This window comes from Antrostomus carolinensis, unplaced genomic scaffold, assembly GCF_000700745.2.
Source record: "Antrostomus carolinensis isolate BGI_N321 unplaced genomic scaffold, ASM70074v2 scaffold534, whole genome shotgun sequence".
NCBI classification, from domain to species: domain Eukaryota; kingdom Metazoa; phylum Chordata; class Aves; order Caprimulgiformes; family Caprimulgidae; genus Antrostomus; species Antrostomus carolinensis.
Genome location: NW_010311194.1, coordinates 76,376 through 102,463, shown reverse-complemented (window position 1 = coordinate 102,463; position 26,088 = coordinate 76,376). Strand labels below are relative to the sequence as shown.

General features: G+C 44.5%; 1 protein-coding gene across 1 annotated transcript in view; it reads left to right on the top strand.

Annotated features, from left to right (window-relative positions):
* LOC104523909 (protein sidekick-1) overlaps positions 1–12,236 on the top strand; it is a gene marked incomplete at its 5' end in the record, with an annotated part of 288,170 nt that extends 275,934 nt beyond the window's left edge. The window contains 4 exons of the mRNA XM_029084663.1: positions 2,581–2,718; positions 4,745–4,865; positions 5,076–5,205; positions 11,964–12,236. Coding sequence (XP_028940496.1) covers positions 2,581–2,718; positions 4,745–4,865; positions 5,076–5,205; positions 11,964–12,236 — 662 coding nt within the window. The remainder of the gene's footprint in view (positions 1–2,580; positions 2,719–4,744; positions 4,866–5,075; positions 5,206–11,963) is intronic.
* Between the last annotated feature and the right edge of the window lie 13,852 nt (positions 12,237–26,088).

Sequence of the window (26,088 nt, the reverse complement as noted above, 5' to 3'; positions counted from 1 at the left end):
GGGGGGGGGGGGGGAAGAAAAAGAAAAAAAAATAACAACCCAGATTCTCTAGGTGCAACAAATAACCAAGGGCAGCTTGTTTTCACTTGTTTTAGGATAAAACCAGAGTAATGTAATGGTGAATCAAGGCTTGTTATTACAGTATGCTTTACTCACAAGAGGAAAAATGCATGTGTGCCATTTTTAAGTTTGACAAAGAACCTTCTCAGGAATTTCATGAGCGTTTATATGTAAGATCTTTTGCCCTAAGACTAATTTACATAGTCTATAATTCGTTTGCTTTTACTCCTTTCCTCTCCTAGTCTGTTGTTGTGCTTATTCTACTTCCTTCTTTTTATTCCCAGGGCTCTCTGATAAATATTTTCTGTGTTATTTTGTATTTAGCTCTTGAAAATATGAAAGTGTAGTTTCACAAAATTATTCCTGATATCCTCTCTGCTGGCAGTTCCAGTACAATGTGATGCCTCCAGTCCCCCTTCATCAGAACAGCTTGTTGATGGTGCTCTTGGGTTCTTCCCACCCTCCCTACTCCCTTGAACTAATTCCCAGTAAACAGGACCTATGGCCTAAAGATGCTTCCAAAATCCCTTTGAGCAACCTGCACTCTGGTTTTCTAAAGGAACTTCAATACCTTGAAAAGCAAATTCCACTCAGCTTGCCATGTCTGGGCAGCTCGAGTTCAATGGCCTGTTGTGAAGTGGGAGAGCTTGCTTTCATGAAAGCTTTGCTCAGGTCTCCTCTTCCCTTTGCAGTGGCAGCTGTACTTCAAGTCACTTTAGAGCAATAAGTTTCATCCTTGCTGTGTCAACAAAGAAAGACAAGAGGAATAAAAGAAAAGAACCTGGTAAAGCGGCTTTGTGATTCAAAATCCTGGAGAGTCCTGAGAACTTGGCAAAGCTCCAGTATCTGGAGTAACTTTTATCTCTTTGCCTCTCCAGTGAAAAGCATAAACACCATTCAACAGTTACCCAGCAGGCAAGAGCAGTAAATGCTGCTATCACCATCACAGCTGCATTTGTCCTTACACAATTAACCACTTAGCCTGTAAGAGCTGTCTGTGGATTTCAGTGTGAGTGCTTTTCTCCTTCAGGACAAGGGCATAGACAACCCACTTCAAACACCAAGAGTCAGTGTTTTTCCTATCTGTGGTTTCACAGAGGTTATAACACAATGTAAAGGGTCAGTAATCATGTCAGTCTTTCCTTTTCTGGAAGACATTATTCCTCTGAAGCTGGGCATGCAGCTCTTTGTGATGCTTTTTATAAATAAACCACTTGTTTGTAAGGTCTCCACTTGAACAGAACTATTTAATTCATCTCCTTTTGATGCTTCAGTGTTCATCTCAAATTGCTGCATGAAAGTAAGAGCTTTCCGTTGAGATACACAGTCATAAAAGTATAAAGCATTTTAGACTGGCCACTTCAGCTAGCACAGGGAGGTGTGAATTGCACTGAATCTGCTCAGCCCAGCATGGATTGTGCAGTTTGCCTTTAGGATTGTATTGGCCTGGACTGGCCTCCTAGCAAAGAAAGATGATGGCTGCTTTTCAGTGCTGCAGAATACCCAGTCATCTGGAACAAATTTAAGCTCGTATCATCAGGCTTACAAGAGACTTGTGTTTAGATCCAGGGCTCAGAACAGTCGGGGAAAGAAAGTGCCTGGGATCAGTGCTAGTGAGGGGTTTAGTTGAAGTTGGTCTCCTGGCATCGTCTGTTCCTACTAGGTGTTCTTCTAACTTATGGATTACAGGGAAATTATTATACAAGTGCTGGCTTGTGCTCCTGCAGTAGCATTTTTTCACAAAACTGAGGGATGCTGACAAAGAGAATATCACCGCAAGAAGATAACTATGCTTACTACTTTAAATCAAGACTGGCGAGCTAACTCTAGAAAGGGAAGTTAGTATCATTTTGTGTCTCCAGTTGAGGTTAAATGGGGTGAAATGACTTGAGATCACACAAAATCCAGGCAACTGAATTGATAGCCATGTGCTGCACACCAGGCTTGGCTAAGCTGGTGGGGAAACTGTACAGAGGATCAGTGAATGTTGGACGTTGGAGTTAATGGAGGTACTGAAAGACACTGAACCAAGTGTGCTTTGTTCCCTGGCACTAGCTGTATTTTTCAAAGAGCCACTGAGCAGCATTTTGGTGAGGCAGGATTCTTAAAAAGCGGAATAATTGTGGCTCATGACATATATATAAGTGGTTCCTTTGACCCAGGGAGTACTAAGCACACCGCAGTAGTCAAGAAATGTAGGTGTGTGGAGCTGTGGGAAGACACCTCCCTCTCTTCACTTGGTGATAATTTCTTCTGAGCTGAGGGATTCTGGAGTGCTGCTCTGAGCATGTGAAAGATGTTTGTGGAGATCTTGGAGCCATGATATGTTCCTGTTCTCTTTGCCATCTTAGAAGTGTCAGCAAGCCCCTTGAAAGTCTGACTGCAGAGTAGACTAGGTTACTGCCTTTGAACACCTCTCTCTCCTGAACACTGTTACAGATGCATCGTTCCGTGCGGCAGAAGAGAAAATTTTGAATGAGCATAAACAGGAATTGGTTTTTTGTTTCTTTGCTCTTTCAGCACAAACAGAAGCCCCTTTCTATGAGGAGTGGTGGTTTTTGCTGGTGATGGCTCTCTCAAGTCTGATCCTCATCCTCCTGGTGGTATTTGCATTGGTCCTGCATGGCCAGAGCAAGAAGTACAAGAACTGCAGCACAGGTAAGACATCAGCTCCAAGCTGTGCTCACAATCTCAAGAGCTGTGGGAATTAGAAATGTCTTACCTTTGAAACTCAGATTTCATCAGCGTGGACTCTCCTTATAGGTATTTTGTTTGGCAGAAGACTCGGATCTTTTTGCTGTCTGGTTTGGTAGAAATAGCTTTTGCCTAGAGCCATACTGGGTAAAGAGTGCCTGATCTTACCAGGTTTTGGCTGCTAACTAGCCATGGCCTGGGATAGGACAGCATCTGAAAGGGACTGTAAGGAAAGCTAAGGTGTCTGAGTCAAGTACTTGGCAGAAGACCACAAGAAAGGAACGTGCTGAGACTTCATTTGGCTTTGTCATCATTCCCTCATAGATGAAGAGAAGGAAAAAGATTCTGCTTTTCCATGACTGTACCCAATGCAAATATTCTAGGTCTGAATGTGTGAGGACTATATCACATCTCCTTTATATTAAATAGAGTGCCCTGAATCTCATGTTTGTTCCCTAAGCCAAGCTGCAGTTGCTGGGCTGGGGGCCAAGCAGCAAGCAGGTGCCTTGGTTATCTGAACCTGTTAGACTCTGTAAGCCAAGCTGCAGTTGCTGGGCTGGGGGCCTTGGTTATCTGAACCTGTTAGACTCTAATGTATAATGAGCGTCAAGCTTTGAATTTTCCTTTAGTTACAATTTTTACCAGTCTCCTTTCTGAAAGGAAACAGGAGCTACCTGCTCTTTAACTAGGAGTGTTAAAATAGTCCCTTTTCAAAACACCTAGTTCTTGAGCTCTGAATATTGTTTTTACTTTTTTTTTCTCTTTACATGAGAAAATCCTGGAAGGGTTGTTCACATGTGCATTTCTCTGATAGCCTCCTCCACCTCCAGCAAGAAACTGCTCTGATGCCAGGAGGTGCCAAAAGAGGCACATTAATGAGTAGGATCAGGTGGATGGGTCTTTGCACTACCCGTTCTTAGGGATTAATGTAATGAAGGAGTCTTCCAGGCAGTATTTAGTAATTTAGTCCCAAAGTGAAGATCTTTTCTTTCTTTATAATTCACTTCTAACAAGTATTAGAAAATCAGATTTCAGTCCCGTGAGATGCAAGATATATGAATACCGTGGCATTTTACCAAGTTAATACTATTGCATATTTGTATGCACAGCTCATAGGAAATCTCTCATCTTCTTAGTTTTGCTCCGTGTTTGGGGGACAGACATGAAAAGACAGTTGTGACCTGCACTGTCAGGTATCAGTGTTCACACCGAGTCTTAATGTAGCACTGAAATTGAAGCAGAGGATAAAGTACCTGTCTGCTGCAAAGCGGAGATAGGCAACCGGTCCTTCTCCCTGGGACACGAGCTGAGCTCACACCTTTGGGATTACAATGAATGAGCATGGGAGAGAATAAGCTCCTGCTACATTTGATCATATGGAATAATACACTTTCCTGTGTTTTCTCGCTTCTTCCAGTCCCCTGTCCTTTTCCCTGTCCAGTGGTTTCTCACATCTGTATCTCACCCTCATTACAGCTCTGACATCTTTTTCCCCTTTGCTATACACTTACCCTTTGTCTTGCTTTCTTTCCTGCTTTTTTTTTTCTCCTTTTCCTTTTTTCTGCCTTTCCTAGTTTTACTTTCTCTTGCTTTGCTTCAGTCAGCATGAATGGGATTCATAGCACCCAATTTAGGATGTCTTCAGTGGCCACCTGAATGAGTCACCTGTTTTCTATTTATAGTCAAAAGACAAGAATAAGCACTTTTGTAGCACAGTTAATCTGTGCAATTTTAGATACATCCTTCCAAATGAAATGCATCCATCCATGACTCCTCCTTTCCCCTCTTTTGGCTTCTTCTGCCCATTCACACTCCCAATAAGCTCCTCTCCTTCACTGTGATTGTTCTTATTTGCCAGTAAGAAAAGTAAATAAATTTTCAAATTATCAATTATGTCATAAAACACAAAGAAGGACAAGTTAGATTTTACAGCTGTATTTGGGAGAAAAGTGCCTTTGTTTCATCTGAATCTTTCATTATTTGGCTCCAGGTAAAACCATCTCCAATGTGGAAGAGTCGGTTACCCTGGATAACGGAGGCTTCACTGCTCTGGAGCTCAACAGCAGACACTTGAACATCAAGAGCACCTTCTCAAAGAAGAATGGAACCAGGTAAGAAGCTGGGAACATGATGCTCTTTGAAATGGCTTCAAGCAACTGTTAAATAGGCAAAGGGGAGAGACTGTTGTCTGGAGGATCTAGGGAGGACTTTAATGCCCAAATCACTGCCCCAGGCTGTGATTCTGGCTTCTAAGCATGATTTAATTGTGTCATTTCAGAGAAATGACAACATCCCATACACTCACCCTTTATGTTTCCTAGGTCTCCTCCTCGCCCAAGCCCAGGGGGGCTGCACTACTCTGATGAGGATATCTGCAACAAGTACAATGGAGCTGTGCTGACCGAGGGCTTGGGTCTGAACGAGAAGCCCTTAGAAGTGTCAGAGTCAGAGGTAAGGGTTTCCCTTTGCTTTGCCAGATGTTGCTCACACGTTGCAGATGTTCATTTCCCTGCTGAATCCTGGCAAGTCTTTGGAGCCCCAGTCCCATACCTGCATTGTAATGTGTTGTCACTGTCTTGGGGACTTTAAAATGTCCAATTCACCAGGCTGTTCACATCACATCTTAAAATTAAAATGTCAAAAGAAAGAATGACAAGCAGGACCCAGCCAGGGCAGATTCCAGACCTGGCCTTGGCACATATTCAGAGTTTTCCAGTGTTATATAGAAACTCAGGTGCGATCAGTCAGACAGTGTGTGCTGACCTCTCTGGAAGGAGCTGCACGTCCCCTTCTGCCTGTGGGCTGCAAACTTGGAGCACTTTTGGGAAAACTTATGTATGCTGCAGAATAACCAGCTGGCTGCAGCTACCATCTGGATAAGGTTGAAGGTGGGACACACTTTGGATTGTTGCACTGACTGAAGTGTGGGATGTGGTTTGAAGTTTCCACAGTGCTTTTTCTAGGCAGCTACAGCAAACATCAAGATTCAGAAGAGTGGTCTTGCGTGGTGATAACTGCTGCCTCTGTTACAGAGGGAGTAAGTGGGGCATGACTACCTGCCAGGGGGCACATAGCCATGGCTGTCAGAACCCAGCATTCAGGTTTCTGAACACCCCAATCCTCAGCCTTAGTCTAACTCAAGAGGAGCCTTCTGCTCAGGTTGTCTTTAGACTCTGTTCTCCAAGGAAAGCGGGTGTTATGCTGGCATTCTCCCTCTGGCAGTGCTCCATCTTGTGTCTTACATCCCCTTTAAGAAGAAAGTAAGTGGTCTGTAAAAGCCCAACAGTGGCCAGGAGTGAAAAGACAGACTTCAAGGGACATCCAGAAAGGTAATCTGTCTCTAAAATCGCGTGTTGTCAGCTGAGATCCTGACGAATCTGAACTGACAGCGCAAGAAGCGAGCAGTGGGCCAAACCACTCCCCACCTGACCCTTCTAGCAAGAATAAATCAAGAGCAGCAAGTAGTGAAAGAAGATGACAGTTTTCATCTGTAGCTTTTCTGCACCTGCAGCTACAGCTGCTTTTCCTGGCTACCTACCTCTCACCTCCCACTAATTACCACGGACAGCCTGCTGCTTTGTGCTGCCCTGTGGCCGACCCATCGTGCAGGTAGTTTTCCTTGGTGTAGCTCAAGCTGCTGTCTATACAATGCATAAACGTTACCCTCCAGATTAAACTCATAGCGCTTTGGTCATGTCACTGTAATAACCCAGCATTAAACCTGTCATTAAAACAGTTTGCTGAGCATGATCATGAATTTAGCACTGGCACCTTTTGACATTAATTTTCAAGGCACCATGTGGTATTTCCTGGTAATGCGTAAAAGTCTACTTGCAGGGCGTCATTACTGCCTTCTATATGCACTGTTTGTACAGCATAGAAGAAAGTGATTTTGTTTTGGTTTGGTTTTTTTCTCAGGCTAATATTAATATTATTTACTTACTGTGTGTTGCAGTCAAGCCTGAAGGTCTCAATTGAGATTCTAGTGTTTTTGTGAATCTGTGTGTGCATGTGAGTACGTGAACAAAATGTGCCTCCTGTTTTTCCTTGGGGCTTTGATATGCAGCCCTTCTGTATAATGTCTTTGATGCTTGGCTTTTTTTTTTGTGGTGGGGAGTGCTTTTAGGCATGAAATGTTAATACACTCCCAGTAGAGGTAGCGATAGGAGATGCTGCCTTTTGATCAGCCTGAAAATGCTGTTTACATTGGCTGGTACAGACAGGAGGTGAGGGTGGGTTAGGGCAGAGGTGGGTATAGGTGTTTGACCACTCTCTTTTCAAGTATTCCTGTACCTATTAGCTCTTTCTGTTTGTCTTTTTCTGTTCTTTTTGTTTCTGTTCTCAAAGGAGATCTTAACAGACAAGCTCGGTTTTCTAAGAATTTCGGAATTTCCATTTCTCTTAGCAGGCAGAAATTTTTCCCATTGTATGAAGACTTAAAGATATTTTTTTTTATATAAGAGCTCTACACATCATTTAGTTCTCTGCAGCAAAGAGGATCCTGATGCTTTTTTCCCTCTAATACATCTTTGTGGGGATCTCAAATTCCATTTAATACAATGCACGTAAGGGCAGGCAGGGCCAAAAACTGTTTTTGCTTTCAACCCACATGTCATCTTGTTGCTGCTTAGTCTTACGCCTGTTGCTTGAGGTGTCAAGACTTTATTTGGGAAAGAAGGAAGCTCACTGGCTTCAAGTCTCATGGGGGTATACTGAACGTGAAGAAGTCTGCGAGGGGCTCTCTGGCTGACTACTGCACTTACAACACAGCTGCCTGGGAGCTTTCCTCCAAGCTCCCTCCTGATGAGGAGAGCAAGAGAGAAACAAAAAGAAAATCAAGCAGACCAAGAAGTCCTCTTAATATTCATAAATCAAGCAGTTAACTTACTCCATGTCATGAAAGCCAAGCACCAGTACTGTTAATGAGGTTAAAGTAGTTTAATTGGCAGGTATGGAGCAAGAGAGTGCTAAAAGTGTAATTTCTAAATGATTAATAATAATAGGCTTTTAGATAATGAGTCAAGTGGAAGAGGCTCTGGACAGATAATCTGAAGAAATTTGGAGTTCACCATGTACAGAAATTTGATGATATATCTGCGATGTCATCCAGCAGTTTTACAGGAGGATAGGGGAGAATGTTGTTTGACTTTGCTTGGTTGGGTTTTTTTGTTTTTTTGTTTTCACATGTCCTTGTGGTCTCACAAAATCTGTTTTCAGGAGATAACATTACACACGTCAGTCTGCTGAATGCTGGGGATGCTCTGGTCTTCCTAGCTGCTCGCTGCAGTTAAACTGACTTTTGCTTTCTCAGTTCTGTAGGAAGATATAAATTTCCACTTAACGCTTAATAGGGAATATGGTTTAACTTGTTTCCAATAAAGTTCTCCAGTGATTTTGACAAGTTGGGCACCGTGTGGAAATCAGGTGCAGGTGACACATTAAATAAGCAAGGGTTCCCGTGTCCAATGAAATCCGTTTGTCTACTAGGTTACCTTGTCTCTTCTACAGCATATTCATTTCACGTCAACCAAAGGAAACTGCTGCCATCTACATTTTTAGAAATAATCTCATAAGGTTGTTTCTTATGCAGTCACTTTAAAAAAAAATAATTAGAACTATTTTCAAATTTCCCATTGACTAAGCTAGCCGACTCTGATTGCTGACTTGCCTCTGAATAGCACTTACGCATTTCGTGCTCTCAAAAAAAATACTTAAATAGCCTCTCATTTTCTGTATTTGTTGTTTCATAGGCATCCATGCACCTTTGGTTGACAGTCTGTAATGTCACCACACACCCTATCACACTCCAGCCTATGGAGGTTTCCAAGGTAACAAAGCCACAGTTGCACTGAAGGGAGAAAACCAAAAGCAAAGCAAAAAGCCCTGCAGCATTTCTATTTACTCAGTTGTTTAAAAACTACTAAAAAGTAATCCTCTAGTCTAAGCTGTCTGTATTGTCATGCAAAACAAGTTTGTGTTGCTACTCCTTGATTTTCATCAGGGCAGAGAGGGATGTGGGACAGCGATTTAGAGAATTCCTTGCTGGTTAAGGTGGTTATTAATACCTTATTCAGAGCAGACCTTAGAAGATACTTCAGAAACGCAGATGGAATAGTCAGCTCCTGCCTGTTCTGAAGGAAACACAAAGAAAACAGGTTGTATCAACACTAACAAGTAGGTTATCCTTTCCAGCATCAGTGCTATTGATGGTGAAGGGCTGAAGCTAGTGCAGCTGTTTGTGTTTCATGAAAGTCACTCCTGAAAGGCACTGGCCTTATTTACATCAAATTAGTGTTTCAGTTGGTATCATGAACTAGTTAGCAGACAGATTATCAGGAGGTGGTATTGTTTTAAATTCCCTCTTTCTGTTCATGGCAAGTCCAAGTGACGCTGTATTTCAAATGGCAGCAGCCCATCTAAAAATGTTCCCAGTATTTCTCCTCTTTATTATATTGACTTCTGGCAATCTCAGAAGAACTTGGCTTGGGTACAGAAATTGTATTAGTTTTGGGGGTGAGTATTTTTCTGCTAGCGACAGACAGAAATCAAGTGGCTGCATCAGTATTATTATACCCATCAAGTCATGTGTCAGTCTTCTGGACAAAGCTGCTTCTCAGCATTTCTTCTTAGAGCTTCTAGCCTTTAAATTGTCTTTATGTTTCCATATATCTGTGGGGATATCAGGAAGACCTGTAAGGAGCCACTGCACTAGAAGTCATTTTGTTTTGGTTTTTTCCTCTATGCTTATGACACCTCAACTCAGTTGATTTGCTCCATCTCTTCAGGAGGGGCTTGTTTCTTTGAGGGATGGCTGAGCCTGTCTGAGTCAGTAAGAGTGGTGGGTGGGTTGGGGAAGGAGCCAGAAGACATGGCAAGGGCAGTGGTAGCATTGTGCCTTTGATGGAAGTAGCACATCCATGATAGTTAGAGGAGTTCACACCTTCAGGTGCTGCTTCTGTTGAGTGATCCATAAGCACCTGCATCTCCTGAGGATGCACAGACTTTTCTTCTGGATGCCATCATCATTCCCCAGCTTCCCAGGCACTTTTTACATTAACATTAGACTATGGAGCTGCAGCATAATGTTTGGAGATGTAGGCTCGTACAACGTGCAAGAACTTGTTTATTGATAAGAACAGAGAAAACTGGAATTTGGGCATCTTTTGGTCTGCAGGTAAAGTTGGTTGCCTCTGCGCTGAGGACCAGCATGCCTGAGCTATTGCTGCCTGCTGCTGTGCCCTGCCATGCTGCCACATCTGCAGTCATCAGAGGCACTTTTGTTGAAGGACATTCCTTGCAGCAGTGCCAAGATTCTGGAGCTCCTCTTCGCACCCACTGCCTTGAAGTCGTCCAAATCTGGGGATATTCCAGGCACGTTGCAAAAACCAGCTGTTCAGGAGGGTCTTTGGAGGGAGTCGGGTGTTGGCTTCCCAAGGCTGGCAGCTGATGCAAAGGAGCGTTTTTCTAGGAGATAAACTTGCTGAATTCCTTCTGGAATCGTCATTGAATGCTGGTAGGGTTTTGTTGTAATATTAATTACGTGTCAAGGCACCTGAAGCTTTGCATTCTTAAAACAATCAAACAGTACATAATTCTGAAAGAGCCAAAGAGTGGTTAACAGTGGAAGGGAAATTTTGCAAAGCTGGAAAGAGCTGCTTTGCTCAGACTTTTGGAAAACTCCAGGGAAAATTTCTCAGCCCTGTCCATCACCCTATGTGCTGGAAAATGGGTACAAAATAGTATCAAAGCAGCTATCTATGCAAAGAGTTGGGATGATGGATGCAGTGCCCTTTTCGAACGACGGTTCGCAAGGCATTTGAGGATTGTTCTTCAGAGACCGTTAAAAAGGAGCTTTAGAGGAGGAGAGACTAGTTGTGTGGCAGGCAGGATCAAGAAGGATGTGGTGTCATAGATCAGAACGATACCAACCTTTTGAAACTAATTGCAACAACTAACAGTTGCGAGCTGCACTTACTCGTCTCTCTCTTGTATGTCTTAGGCAGCTACTACTTTGGTATTTAATCGCCTTCAGAATCGGCTACGCAGATTATTGGGGGAGAAAAAAAAGGAATGAAAGTTTTTGCACGCTCAAACCAGAGATTTTGAGAGAAGGCATGAGATATGGAAATGACTGGGTAAATGTTTGTGTGCTGAATGGGATGTGGCTGTTATTGGTGGGAACATTAGCGGGAACAGAAGGAAAATGTGCGCTTGGATGCTGTGGCCAAGGTTTTGCCGTGGTCTCTGTACTCGGAGGAGATGTACGAGCCCTCTGTGATTCCTCCAGCTGTATCACAGCAGCAGAACTTCAGAGGAGGGGCAGAGGCACAAAGCTTATCTGGTTACATCTCAATAGAGCTCCCGCTCGATATTTATATGAGCTTTGAAGCTTCCCAGCCATCATGCATAAATGTTTCAAGGGGTGAGATCTGCTCTGAACACAGGGCTGTGCCTGAGCCATCCCAAGAAAGCAACTCCTTCTGCCTGGCGGTGCTGCTTTTCCAGATTTTGCATTCTCTTTCTTCTGTCGCTGCTGGGTTTGTGCCTTGTACCACCAATAATCAGCTGGAACGTACAGATAGAGTTGTCTGCCTGAGGGGGAAAAAAAAAAGTTATTTTGCTTCATTCCCTTTCAGTGATAGAACTAATTTTCAATACTTAACGGGGCTTGCAAGCCAAATCCAGAGTACTGTGCAAGTGGCTTGGTCTGACCACCACAAACCAGAGCAGGTCTGGCTGACTTCAGTGTGTTTGCAGGGAGGATGTTCCTTCTGTCCTTGCATTAGAAGAGTCTCAATTGTAATTGTAATTGCAGTCTTGTTGATTATGTGATTAAAAGCTGTTGGTTTCTCGATGAGGTCTCTACACTTCCCAGCATCGTCTGTCAAAACAGGAACTCGTAGCTCCCGCTGCAGTGTTCTGCAGTGAATTAGGAGGGATTTCTCTGCATCTCTTATCGCCAGTGTTCATCAAGAGACTCTCCCTCTAGCAGTGAAGCCTGGCTAAACCATAGCACAGTGCTTTTCTACAGTCCAGCATGTATTACACTTGGACTACGAACCATCCTACCCTAAAATTACAGCTTTTGGCAGCTGGTAGTATTAAACTTGTCTCTAATTTCTTTTAGAGTGGCACAGGCTAAATCATAGGTGCTCATTGCTGATTTTTTAATTTTTTAATTTTATTTTTTTTTTCCTCTGATGCTCCAGGCCACTGACTCAGATTATGAAGACGAGTTGCCAAAGCACTCCTTTGTGAACCACTACATGAGTGACCCCACGTACTACAACTCATGGAAGCGACAGCAGAAAGGGGTGAAGCACCCGGCATCCTATCGATACGAGGAGTGCTCCGCCAGCGAGACAGAACCCTATTTCCAGACTGTCATCACGACACAGAGCTCAGGAGGGGTGTACACCCCAACGGGACAGCCTGCACCTGGCTCCCGGACTCCAGTGACAGGATTCTCCTCCTTTGTCTGAGACGGGGCTGGAGGATGGAGCTGAACCACCGGTGGCATTCCAAGGGGACCCATCGCAGTGACTGTGTGTGTGTGTGACCGGTGCGGTGAACTGTGGGTAACTTCTCTATCAGGGTAGAAACAGATGGGAACACGAATGAGGCTGGGGTTGGGTTTGATTTCTTTTTTTTTTTTTTTTTTTTTTTTTTTTTTTTTTTTTCCTAATCCTGAAGACAATCAACTCTTAAAAAATATGGAGCTGAACTAGTGGAACCTTTGTTTAAGGGAAAAAAAAAAAAAAAAGGAATTCTGAAAAGTGATGATTTTAACCACTTGTGAATAGTAGGGGTTTTTTAACCGCTTTTTGTAACACTGCTTCAGGAAGCAGCTCCCATGCCCTTCTCTTCCCTCTTTCTTTCTCCCCCCTCCTCCTGTCCCCCCATTCCCAAACAAGGAGGTGAATTCCCTAGATGCAATGAGTGCATTTGTGATGTGATTTGAAGAGAAAACGTAAAACCTCCCAGGCTCCTTTTTCTTCCTTTTTCCCTACTTTTTTTTTTTTCTTTTAAATTTTTCCTTGTCATCAAGGTCAAGTAGGAAAATATAGAAAAGGGACAAATTTTTACATGAAAAGCAGACACCTCCTCTCTCCTCTTCTCATTGCTGCTCCCCACATGAGGAGCACTGGCTGATCAGCTTAGGCTCAGATGTGTCACTGTGTCTGCTCTAGGATCACTACTGAATTTATACTGAATTCCTGACCTGCTTTTCTTTCTTGTTCAAATTGAACCTGCTGCATTCTTTAAATATTCCAACTCCAGGACCTTTAGAAGAAGAGATGGCTCAAAAGAGCACTGCAGGGCAGCGGTGGGTGAAGCAAGTGGGAAGAATTCAGATGCAAGGTCAATTTATTTTTGGTGTGGCTCTAATCCTCCCTCGTGGACTGCATGTGCCATTTGAATTGGTCATTTTTTAAAAAGTCAAAGGACATAACCCAGCAAGCCAGAGGAATCTTTCAATTAAAATTGCAGTGACAAGCTAGAGAGTCTACTAATTGATGAGGTTTTTGATCATCAAAGTTATCCTGCCCTGTCAGTAGAAGTTGAGCATCCTTTCTCAGGCAGACTCTGCAGTGCTGCTTACTGGTCTGTAAAAAAGTACACGCTAGCTGGGTTTGTTTGATTTTATTTAGTACAAAGACACGTCACACAGACCGGCTGAGTTTTGGTGTCCACAGGTGCCTTTTATTGATTCTTCAGCTTTGTATCTGGGAGAAGCAACAAAGTGTCTCCAAATAAAGTTAACCAGGTTTTTCAAGCGTTAGGGTCATGAATTACCTTGTGCACGTTTGGAGTCTGCTTTGTGTACTTGAAGCTACAGTCTTTGGAAAGAAGAGAGAGGACTTTTTTTTATTATTATTTTCCATCCTTTTTGTGTAGCTCCCTTTTGTTTTCTTCTTTCCTATCCTTTTCCTGAGTCTGTCATGTTTACCAGCAAGTTACTTACTCGCAAGGAAGTTGTCAGGGGTTTAACGAATCCAAGTCCAGCCCTTGGACCCAGCAACAGTCCTGGACCACCAGACCTTTTACTGCAAGAGTCTGCAAGGTTAATTTGGAGATTTGCCACTCCAGTGTCTGGCATTTCCTCCCAGCTGGATGTAGGTCAGCCAGGTATCCTGCTGCTTGCTAACATCCCATCAGGGCACCTGTGGGCACTGTTACCATTGCAAATTGTCCCTCTCTGGAGGGATGTGGCACAGCTGTGTCACTGGGTGGTGGTGTCTTCAAGGCAGGTTGTTGAAACCAACCTGGTGTTGATACAGTGGCTGCCTGTTTCTGCCCATGGAGGCTGGTTAGAAGTAGCCTAGTGGCACCTCACCTGAATGAGGTCCAAGGGCAAGCTCAACCCTGTTGTCACCTTTCTTCTTGGACAGGGCAAATGTTCTCAGAACTGCTGTTACTCTTTGGCACTGCCTCTGAGCACTGCTGCTCTTGGTGCATACAGATTCTGGATAGCTTTGGCACTGGATCGCTGTTCCTCTCCAAAGGCTCCAGAAAGAAAAAGTTCAAAACCAAAAACTCCAGTGGGTGTGTTTAAGGGCTTTTGAGTTTGGGATAATGATCCACAGCTCATTAGATGGCAAGGGATGTGCAAAGACTGGGGCTTGAGCCAAAACCCTGTGAGCCATCCCCCTCTCTGCACCTGGGTAGGATGTGTGTGGGATGGAGAACGCGCTCCAAAGAGGATGACGTGGAGCTTACTGCAAAGAGGAATGCAAAGCAAACAAAAACCCCACTGCCTTCTGTGCACTTTGACTGTTCTCTTAAGCCATATGGACTTTGCTTTAATTACTGGACTGGCAAAAATTGGTTTGCAGTCTGAGGTTTTTTTTTTGGTTTTTAGACAAAATTATCTACGTGACTTTCTGATTTGTTTTCTTTCTCCTCTGTTATTTGCTGCATCAGATGACATATTTTAAACACCTTGTTTTATATACATGTGATATAGCAATGCAATTGCTGTTGGAATTTTAATGAAGCTTATCCAACAGGTATGAGAGGTAGCGCTACAGGAGGAGCCTTTCAAGGACCACTAAGGACTTAGGGATGTAGATTAGTAGGAAGTAGATCAAACAATGAAGAGCTTGCTCCAAAGGGAAGCGTAGTGCAAATAGCTCCATACTCTGGAATATTGCCAGGGCTGAATTGGTGTAAGGTGCAGTTACTCCCTGGGGCTGATCTGATACCACATTGAGCAAAAAAGTAAGGAAACCATGGGGAATAAAGGAAATGGGCTCTGTGGCCACTGCTCTGCTGAAGGACAACATGGGGAGCAGCACAATCTATACAAAGCAAGGAGAAGAGACTATTCCTTTTCTTTCTCAGAGACATCTGCAACTAAAAAGGCTGAGCCTGCTAAGAGCCTGCTGAGTTGGCTGTATGGCCCTTTTCTTCTGACTGCTGCTGAAATAAAAGGTTAGGTGTGATTCCTTTAGGAACTGTTGATCTGAACAAAGGTATTTCTGTTCCATTCCAGTCCACGCTGTTGTTGCTCTCTGTTTTGTTTAGAAGTTGGCTTTCCTTACATGTGGATTTATTTTACTTGGGCATTCGCAGAGTGTGGAATTACAGTGCCCTGCTCACCCCTGAGATGAGCGTAGGATATGTGTTCTGCTGCCCAGGATCCTGTGTAGCCACGTGCACGTTGCCTGTGCCTCCTTGTTAGCATGCTGTACTTGTAAAAGATGATTAATGGGTAGGTTTTATTTACCTCAGATATCAGGTAAATTGTTCTATCTGGAAGGAAACAATCCATCAGTTAGCAAGAAGGCTCTCTTTCATAGCTGTAATTTTGGGGAATCACAGCCTTGAAATACAACTTTTAAACGGTAGTTGTCATGTTACAATAACTTCAGCCATCAAATCCACTTTTGTTTCCATCTTCCTATTAGAGCAGTCTTGAAAAATGAAGGCTTGTATTTAAAACACCTTCTTAGGGTATTTTATTTGTAGTTATTTATTTACTTTCCCACGTTTCTCAGGTCTCTTGGTGGCTGTTACTAAAAAATAAAAACAGCATCATGAAATGACCAAGGGAGACATTTCGGGGAGCAGTTTAAGAGGAGCTCATTTTTCATGCAATAGCCGTGGAAATATCAACTTTCTTGCAGGGAAAAAAAGTGCCCAACTCTTCACCCCCTCCCAGGGCTGGAATGACACCATCCACCATCATCAGCGATGCTCCCAACCATCCCAACAGCACTGAATCTCAGGTTGTCCCTATCATAAATCAAAAGTCAGTGTAAGTGAAGGAGCTGTACTGGTCCAGCCCATTCTACATGGAGCTTTTTATTCCCCAAAAGTCCATTTCACACACAGTGTGTCCCCCACCATAGCCCACGCCCTTGGGTGGAATATTTTCCATTGCCATCTTTTAATGCTCTGATGTTGGTGCACGACCAACTGATGGAGTGTGAGTGGCAGCGGTGGGAAGGGACAGGAGAGGGCACTATTTTCCTTTCATCAGCCACAGGCTCTTTTTCCCCACCCGGGGAGTCATCCTTGTGAAACCCCTTTGTGGGGAGGGCAGGGAGAAGCCAGAGCACAGAGAGCAAAGGATTTCATCAGCATTTACTAAAGGAATCACACTGTGACCAGCGATTCCTGTTTTGGAAGCAGTTGACACTACTGGAGAGAAGAAAAACACTATACAGAAACTAATCCATTACCCAAAAGGATTTTTTTTTCCTCTTTATTTTGAGTGTTAAAGCCAGTGATGCTTTGCAGATGGGCCAGTATCTCATTTTTCCTGCTTATACCCAGGTCTCTGCCAGAAGCTGCTGTAGCAATTGTTTAGAATAAATATCCCAGTCTGTCTTGATGTGGGGATACATTTATTATCCTTGTCATTGCTTCCATCAAGAAATCCATTGGGTCATCCAAAGATTATCCAATCTGTTCTCCAAAAAGGGAGGAGAGATTAGCTGTTTATATATACAGAGCACTGGTGTCTTCTCCCACTTGCTATTTTCAGATAAGCAGGGCAACTTGTTTCAGGAAAATCCTTTTAGAAAGTGAATTTATCAGGAAACTTTAAAAAAAAAACCAAAACACACACACAAAACCCAACAGGAAAGATAACCTCTGGCAGGGCCATTAGAAATCTTGAAGTCCTAGAAACCTGTGACATGTAAGACTGGCTATGATCCCAAAACCTCCTGTCTTTAGTGATCTCTTTTACCAAGAGCAGCCAAAAGGGCACATGCAATGAGGGGTTATATTTGGAGAGGAAAAGCCATCACAGAACAGTTGCTAGATGGGCAGGTTGTGCTGTAAATGGCTTAATTCAGCTTGGAGTTCCTGCTAGCTCCATCACATTTCTTAGGTTGTTTTCATAGCTTTTCACCAGCACGCGTGGAGTCCATATATCATCACAGCTTTACGAGAGGTCACGTGGAGAGAGGTATGTTGCTGTGGTGTTTACACAAAACCACACGCATGACAGTGTGGTTGTACAGTATCCATTGCAGCCTCCTTATGGAAAGCCACCCTTGAATTAGGAGCACATTCACCCCAAGACTGAACATGTTGGGCTGGGCATGGGCCTTAAGTGGCTTTACCTGACAAGTCCTTTCAGTTCTTCGTATTTCTGTACTCCATTTCTTCTCCCCCACACCTCCAGCCCCAGCCCTGCCAGACAAATGAAGTTGGCTTGCACTTTGTGAAGGCGTAAAGTTTGCCACCCCCAGTAGTAGAAAACCACAACTGATAAGCACACATGGGACAGGTGAGATATGTTTGAACAAGGAGTGAAATACCATTGGGACTTAAGATTCAGGCTCTGACTCAGAATTTTATCTTCTCAAAGCTGCCACCTGCCCATTTTAAATGGCCTTGGAGCCACAAGACTTGGCAGGAAAGTCATTATTTTGACACTGTTTGATCACTGTGTACTTTCTTGGGGCTTGAATTGCTGGATATAGAGACTGGAATGAGGTTACAGAGCTTTATATCAAAGTGTTTTCCCATTTATGTCTGATTCTCTAGATCTGGGAATGAAACCTTTCTGCTAATGCAAGTGGTGGCATTCTGCAGGTGGAGCATATGGGAAATGCCACCAGCACTCCCCCTTTGATGGCGTTAAGCTCCTGGGCATGTGCTGGGATCTGTCACGGTGCAGTGGGAGCTCTCAGGTAGCAGAAAGGTGCAAGAACATGTTATTATGGTGAGTTTGTAGCCGGTCACTTTGCCACTCTTGGGATGGAGTCCATCCTCTGGTTTGGTATCTGCCGTCAGTCTATGGGTCGGACCACCGTGCACAGCTGTGTTTGAGTTACCCTTCGGTGTACTACGGTTATCGGATTGTTGCTTTTACTTCAGTGTCTCCTTGGGGATTTGCCCTGGATTTTTGTTCCACACCTCTTGTTAGCCTCACCTTCACCACTCCACTATTTTATATGAGAAAGTTACTTCTTCTTTTGCAAACTTGCTTCTAATTAAAAGAACCCTTTTTGAATCGTGTGTGTCCTTGGTACGTTTATTTGGTGTAGGGGGGAATATTTTCCAGCCTCTTCCGTTATTTTTGGCTTGAAGAAGTTTCTGGGTGCCTTGCCAGCGTGCTCACGAGTTAACAGCTCAGGATGGTGCAAATGTAACACGGGCTAAAATTCCTTGCTGCTAGTTCTGTAAAAATCTCATAATCCCCTGCTGCTTTTTAACTAAATTGACATTCTCACATAGTTTCCACCCAAGATTTGATCAGCCTTAAATAATTTGTTATTTTGCGATGATAAACTTCCTCCAGATCCTTAACACGGGAGAGTTGAAACCCTTTCAGAAATGGAAACCCCTGGGGCCACCATTCTGTGCACCTTCATCCCCTCGCAAATAACGTTCGTGCTCCCCAGCAGCCGTTAATCGGTTCCCACAAACGTGCTGATGTTGGGGACACTGGACCAGATCCCAGGGGATGGAAACCAGAGCAGCTCTGTTATACCAGGGTGGTTCTTGGTGATTTTCATGAGCTGGGCCTCTGACCTAGAGAAGTAAACTAAATACAGTCAGGTTGGCTACAGTTCTGGTGGGAGAAATGAGGGCGAGAAATCAATGTTTTCCAAGTGGGAGAGAGGAAGGGGGGGGAAGAAAAAAAAGTCAAACTGCTAACTTGTATTTTCCTGCTCCTGAAAGGGATGTTATAAATAATGCAGTGTTGTATAAATACAGGCAGCCCTCTGCGGCTGGTAGCTTGTAATAACCCAGAGGTATCAATGTACCCATTTTGAAGATGAAAATCCTCACACCATAGCATTTTGTGAATGAGACATTATTCTGCAAAATTGCCATGAGATGCAGAAGTGGTTTTTTGAGGTCATTCCGCTCCAAAGTGTATCATCCTCCTGCTTCCAGCCTTTACTCTTCTCAGAATGAGATTCCTCTGCACATGTTTTTGTGGTTAAGAGTGGAGCATGGACAGAAACATGGGAGTGGATGGGAAATCTGCCACGGCATTTGTAACCTAAACAATACCAGAGAAAACAGATTGGCTTCCTGCCCTGCCCTGAACAGCACAAGCAAGGGCTTGACTGAATCGAGTAATCTGGGCTTTCATTACTGACCCTTTTTCTGCTATTTGTCTCATTTGTTTCTTCTTCTTCTTCCCTCTGCGTTCTTGCTCCAGAGTTATTTATTTTTTCTCCTTGCTCCTTTTATTTTCATTTTTTTTAACCTGTCGCTTGTTTTTATTTTTTTTCTCCTCTCGCCTCAGCAATTATTTTCATTTCAAACCTGCATTTCCCACAAAATCAAAAGGAACTTTATCTGAACACACGTTTTTGTTGGGTTTTCATTCAATTCCCCTGTGCCTGAGGAATGAGAGTCCTTTTGCTTTGCTGTCTTATTTCTTTAGAAATGCAGGGCACGTCCCTCTAAGCCAAGGCAACGTGGCCGGTGGAGACCTTCATTAGGTAGGCAATTGGCATGTTCATCGCAGTTCGTTAATGAGTTAGGATAATCCTAAATCAGACGAGACGAGTCTGACGTATGAAGTTCTGCAAAGTTTTACAAGGCAAATTTCTCAGCAGAAACCAGAGGAGTCATTCACACAATCAGAGAATCTGCACCTATACATGGAGAAATGAGCAAACTGCAACTTATCCATGCGTGACAGTGACAATAACGTGTCAGAGGAGGAAGTGACCAACACCCATGATGTCATTCAAAGGTACTTCCCTGTATTGTGCAACTTCTAGGGGGTTTAGTGCATCATTCATGCTGACCTGGTTCAGATATGCAAAGCACCAGTGCACACAGGGATGAAGCCCTGGACAACTTGTTCTTCACCCTGATCCTTGATAATCTGAGTTCTACAAATGCTTGCACTTTGTACACTAAACAGACGGTGCAGATAAGGTTGAAAGGCAAGTCTAAAAAAAAAAAAACCCTGTAATATAGCCTGGGGCTTCATGCCAAGAGTGATAAAATGCATTACAAACACAGGTGACCTCACCACAGCCCTGTCAAATTGGAAAGGATTAATATTGCTCCTTTGGTAGAGGGAAATTGAGGCACAGGCCAGCTTTACCTGTGGGATCAAGCCGTGGTGTGTGGACTGGTATCAGTGTGCCCAAGTGGCCTTGATTGCAAATGTCTTCAGTGGAGGGCTAAGAAAACACATATTTCTTAAAAAACAGCAGGATGAGTTATTTTTGGGTCTCTATAAATTGTCTGTTTTCCAGCACTATCATTCATACCCTACCAGGGGAACATGACTGACCTAATTAGAGTTTAGTTCCAAGAGTACAAGACTTAACTTGTAAATACAAACTTTTTTTTTTTTAATGTTATTTTTTATTTATGTACAAGTGCATCTGATTGGCATAAACACCCCAGAGGTGTGGAGCAGGCAAAGAGCAAGTAGGAGTCATCAGAGAAGCTGAACTATGGAAAATTTGGGATGAAGCAGGAGAAATTTCCAGACTGATTTATGAGCCCATGACTTAATCTGCTGGGAGACTGTATCCTCTGAGCTTAAACCTCATGTAACCTGATGGAAATTATAGATGTTTTTCCCCCCACCATGGAAAGGGCTGGCAGAGGAAGAATGCAGCATTTCAATCCTCCATTCAGCAAAAAGCATCCAGGGTGATTGATGAAGACACTTTCATTGATCCATAGCTGTCTCTGCACCACAGAAGACATTAAAGAGGTGAGAAAAAGATGCTCATTTTTCTCCAAGATCATTATATGAAGCAAGCAAGGGTTAACCCAACCAGCCAAATGCCTGGCTTTAGTTGCTATAGAAAATCCTCCCAGTGAGGTTGAGAGAGGAGCCTCCAGCCATACCTGCTGGGTTTCTCGGAAGGGACTGTGCCCAGGCGTGCTGGGGATGGCTCACATCCAGCACCCGCTGATAGGGAGTCCATGATGCTGAATGAATCACGAGCCAAACAGCTTCAACCCTGTCCCTAGTCCATGAGCAGGATGTGCCCTGGAAAATACAGCCACAGCCCAGGCAACAGAGACAGAAGGGATGGGCCAAGCTCTGCCCTGGGACAGTGGTGCTGCTCTAAGCGTTGCCAGGTCTGGCCCAGCAGAGATCATAGAATTGTCTTGATTGTAAAAGATCTCTAAGATCATCGAGTCCAGCCAAAAACCTAATGCTGCCAAGTCCACCAGTAAACCATGTCCCCGAGTGCCATGTCAGCACATCTTTTAAATACTTCCAGGGATGGTGACTCCACCACTGCCCTGGGCAGCCTGTTCCAATGCTTGGCAACCCTTTCAGTTGAAGAAATTTTTCCTAATATCCACTCTAAGCCTCCCCTGGCACAACTTTTCGTCCTATCACTTGTTACTTGGGAGAGAGACTGACCCCCACCTCCCCACACCCTCCTTTCATGTAGTTGTAGAGAGTGAGAAGGTCTCCCCTCAGCCTCCTTTTCTCCAGGCTCAACAACCCCAGTTCCCTCAGCCGTGAACTCAGCACACTTGTGCTCCAGACCCTTCCCCAGCACCGTTGCCCTTCTCTGGACACACTCCAGCACCTCCATGTCCTTCTTGGAGTGAAGGACCCAAAACTGAACCCAGCACTCAAGGTTCAGCCTCACCAGTGCCCAGTACAGGGGACAATCACTGCCCTGGTCCTGCTGGCCACACTATTTCTGATTCAGGCCAGGATGCCGTTGGCCTTCTTGGCCACCTGGGCACACTGCTGGCTCATATTCAGTTGGCATTTTTAGATTCCAGCTCTAAAATGCATTATGCCCATTGGGCTGTTTCTAACATATGTCCCCATGAGATATGGTGGGTTTGGAGGTAAGTGGGTTATGGTAAAAGGGTTATATGTCATGTGTTTAAAGCTGATGTCTTCAGGGCCATGTCATGATTTTTGTGTTTTTCTGGCTTGACTTCTGATTTGGAAGTGGCTGGGCAGAAATTGAGGTGGTAATGGTTTCCACTTTCTGGAAAGCACTGGGTGCTTCATCAATGAGCACAAGCTACCACCTGGGAGATCTGAAAAGACAGAGTTCTCTGATACAATGTGAGTCAGGCAAAGGAGAGGCTGTCCTTGGAGGAGCTGGTGTCCGAGAGCACGGGGAGTGCACACAGCACTGCCCCCTCCGTGCTTTCTGTAATTAGTTTCATGCTGTAACGCTGGCTGCAGTTTATAATTTTCTGTCCTTGCTCAGAAATTATAGAGGAGTGAAAGGGTGATGGGTTTCAGCTGTCGATGCTTCAGGAGCATTCAGCAGCGTTGATGGATGAAAGGAGCAATGTGGTGTTTTCGCTCTGCAGAGGTCCTAGAAATACCCAGCCATGAAGCACTGCAGGGTTTTGAGCTCGGTGAGAAGGAAAGCAGAAACCAGTGCCAGCCCTCAGTCATTCCCCGGCTGCTGGAGCTCTTCGAGGAAGTCATACATCTGGTGCTTTCCCATTTAATCCTTTCAAGAGGCTCGTTTGAGAGCAAGGTTTGTAAGGAAGAGCCAGAAATAAACAGCTCGTGATCCCGTTTGTGGGACGAGAGGAACATAAGAAGAGAATTGTTGAAGATGGGACAGTCGGTGAACACAAGCCTGGTTTTTAACAAGGCTGACATTTTGCTGTGGCTATTGGAAAACTGTTGTGTGTTACAACATGACTTTTTCCATAGCATGTGGAGGAAAGGAAACCTTTGTGTCTACAATACAGCTGCTAAAGAAAAAGCCTGAGATGCAGCAGAGCACGTCTTCTGGGGGTGGTCTTCTATCCAGTCGTCTGTGTCCATGCAGGACTGCTTTCCCTTTGACCTTGTTCAGTCTCATCAACCAGATGGTGGTAAAATCACCTCTTCTCTTGGGAAAACTCTGTAGTTTAGTAGTGTCTCTGGGCGTTTTTACAACCAGAAGAGGTTTTTATTTGTTAGCCCTGCTCCTCTGAAGTTTAAACCTCTGAATAAGGGTTAATATAATCTTCTGTGCCCTCTCAGTTCAGTCATTGTTTCCCAGTTGCTCTGTGTTGTCCCATTTTTGCAGCTATGACAGTACCAGTGACTACAGCCAGATATCAGACCTTGAATCCCCTTCTGCTTGTGTTAACCATGGTGACCATCAGCTTTGGAATCCCCACATATCTACTTTACTTGGCCATCTGTCCCCTCTGGGGGTAAAGGAGTGCAGGGTGGTGGCCACAGGACACGGTGCTCTGGGACAACAGTAACACAAACACAGGGAAAGTCTCCGATGCAGGAAAGCCAGGCACCGTGCCACCGCCGCGATAAGGAGAGGTACAGAGCGTGCGAGTTAATATTGAACCAGGATTGTTGCTGGGGTGGTGCCACAGGAGCAATCACGCCAGGAGTCACCACAGTGCCATGGACCACGTGGTGGCCAGTGGACTAGCATAGGAGGGATGCAGAGCCCTGGCTTCAGCCATGTCCAGGACCACTACGGGAGACCCTGCCATGGGTGGAAGTAGGGGTCACGCTGAATCACTCCTGCTCTCCCCAGGGTGTAAGAATATATAGTCTTTTTATAGCATTGTGTATCCCCAGGGCTTCCACAAGCCTCTTCAGAGTCCTCGGGGTTTCTTATTAATGGGGAAAGCAATGGCACTGTGTTGGTGATGGCAAGAAGGGCAATGTCAGAGAGGCTGAGGCCATGTCTGCTTATGATCTGGAGGAGGTTCCTTTTGGAACACTCTGGGTCCTCCACAAGTACAGATCATTAACCTTGGGAATATCACTAGGGCTGTAAACCATCTCTGTCTTCTCATATGTAACCATGTCCACAGCCTGGTGCATTAAAGAGGTCGCTGGCTGTTGATGCAACTCTTGCCAATGGGGTCTAACAGCTCTCTCGGAGACTTTTCCTGTTAAATAAGTTGTGATCTGAAATGGGAGAGGAGGAAAAAAAGTGACAATTTTGTGAAACAGGTGACATTGGAAGAAGCATTGATATCAACTCGCAGGCTGCTGCTGCTGTTATTTTTCACTTGGTTTAGCACATCTACTGCAGGAGCATGATGGGGAACACTCATTGCTCCCCGTTTCAGTACCACAAGATGTTTCTCCTGGACCACCAGCCTTGGACAGACAAGAGCTGTGCAGCCCAAACTTTCTTTCTCTTCAAGAGCACTGTTGTGTGGTTTGCTAGCCCACAATGCTAAAAGCCTTTAAATGTTGCCAGGAAACATGATCTGGAGAGCCTTCACCTCTGCTTTATCCCTCCTGGGTGCCATCTCAGTCATAGTCACATTAAAAAAAAAAAATAGTATCAGTAAATACAGGATCTACCATCACATTTAGTCCAAAGGGCTGTGTAAGTATAAAAGCAGCACTTTAATACCTTATTTTCTATAACATTGTGTGATGATGACTGTTCTGGATCGTCCCACCTGCAGCTCTGACCTGTGGTGGCCCTTTTGGTTGGGAGGTAGAATTTTTATCAACTATGATTTTCTCAAACCTGTGGAGCCAGGGAGACATAGAGTGTTCTGAGAGATGTACCAAAACAAAACAAAAATCAGGTAAATAAGGAGTTTGCAGAAGTTCACCAGCCACACGCTTACCCAGCGGATGTGGCTCCCGGCAGGGATGTGGCAGAGCCCGGCACAGTAATATCCCCATTGTCAACCATATGGGTTTCCCCTCCCAAGCACAGTGTGGTCATCACCACAGGGTCACGGGGAAGTTAGCAGAGCGTGTCGCTGCCAGGAAAAGAAATGTTCCTGATGTGAAATGGGTCAGGGGGGTGGTGTCACTGTCCCCCCACCCTGGCTGTGTGACGGAGCACCATGTGTTTGATGAGGCTCTGCACCTTGTCTTCTCCTTAAAGTGCCACCTCTAGAAGAACAGATTGTTCCCACTCAAACCTATTTTGGACAAATGAGCAATTTCCTTGCCTCTGAAGTTGCAGCACAGTTTATTTACCTTTTTTTGGGGGGCGGGTAGCTGACATCCTCATTCTCCTCTGAAATCTGGCTTTGCCTCAGTTGGTCTGAAAGGAGAAAATACTGATTCACAAACCTGCTTCCTACTGAGAAATCACAATGGCTGTTAGCAGAGGTTATTGGAAAATCACAGGGCTTGTGCAAGGCAAGAAATACAGTTAATCCCAGACCGGGAGCTGCTGCCCTGGGACCTGGTTTCTCCTCCCACCTCTCATCAGAGTTCTTGTTATTGTTCTGGTATGGGACAACATGAAGGGGAGAACCAGCCTTTGGATGCAATGATAAAGGATATCTCCCAGGGTATGGTTGCTTCAAGATGTCTTATAAGAAGGAGATCCCATAAAATGGAGAATAAGGTTCCTGTCGCAGCCCTCTGGCACAGCACGCTGCCAGGGTTCAGCTCTTCAGTGCAGCCTGGGGAAGCAGAAATCAGGCACGTGCCTCCATAAATGAGCTAATTGATTACTGACAGCCCCTGATTACATGAATCATCGAGCACATCATGACTGTGCAAAGCTGGGGATGGTTGAGTTGTCATCCTACCAAAAGTGGCTCTTCTACATGGGTGTGGAGACGACCCTGGACCTGCTGGTGGCTCAGCACTTGCTGCATGTGTTTTATGAGACAAAATAGATGTTTGGGCAGAGGCAAAAAAATGCTGCTGGACTCTGGGCGTGGCCACATGTGATCTGCCTTTCCCTGTTTCTCCAGTAGCAAGCAGCCAGTCCCATGTATGTGTTTGGGGAAAACACCGAGTAGCCTAAAGCCAAACAAGAAAAGCCATCTTGTGCAGCCCCAGGCTTGAGAAAAAATAGAAAGTCAGGGGCAGAAGAGGAATAGGAACCATCCCAAAATGCCACAGCTGGGGAACATTGGCACTCCTTGGGAGCATGGTGCTCACCATGCCAGGGGATTGCTCAGTCCTCAACACCCCCTGCTTGGATGCCCGTG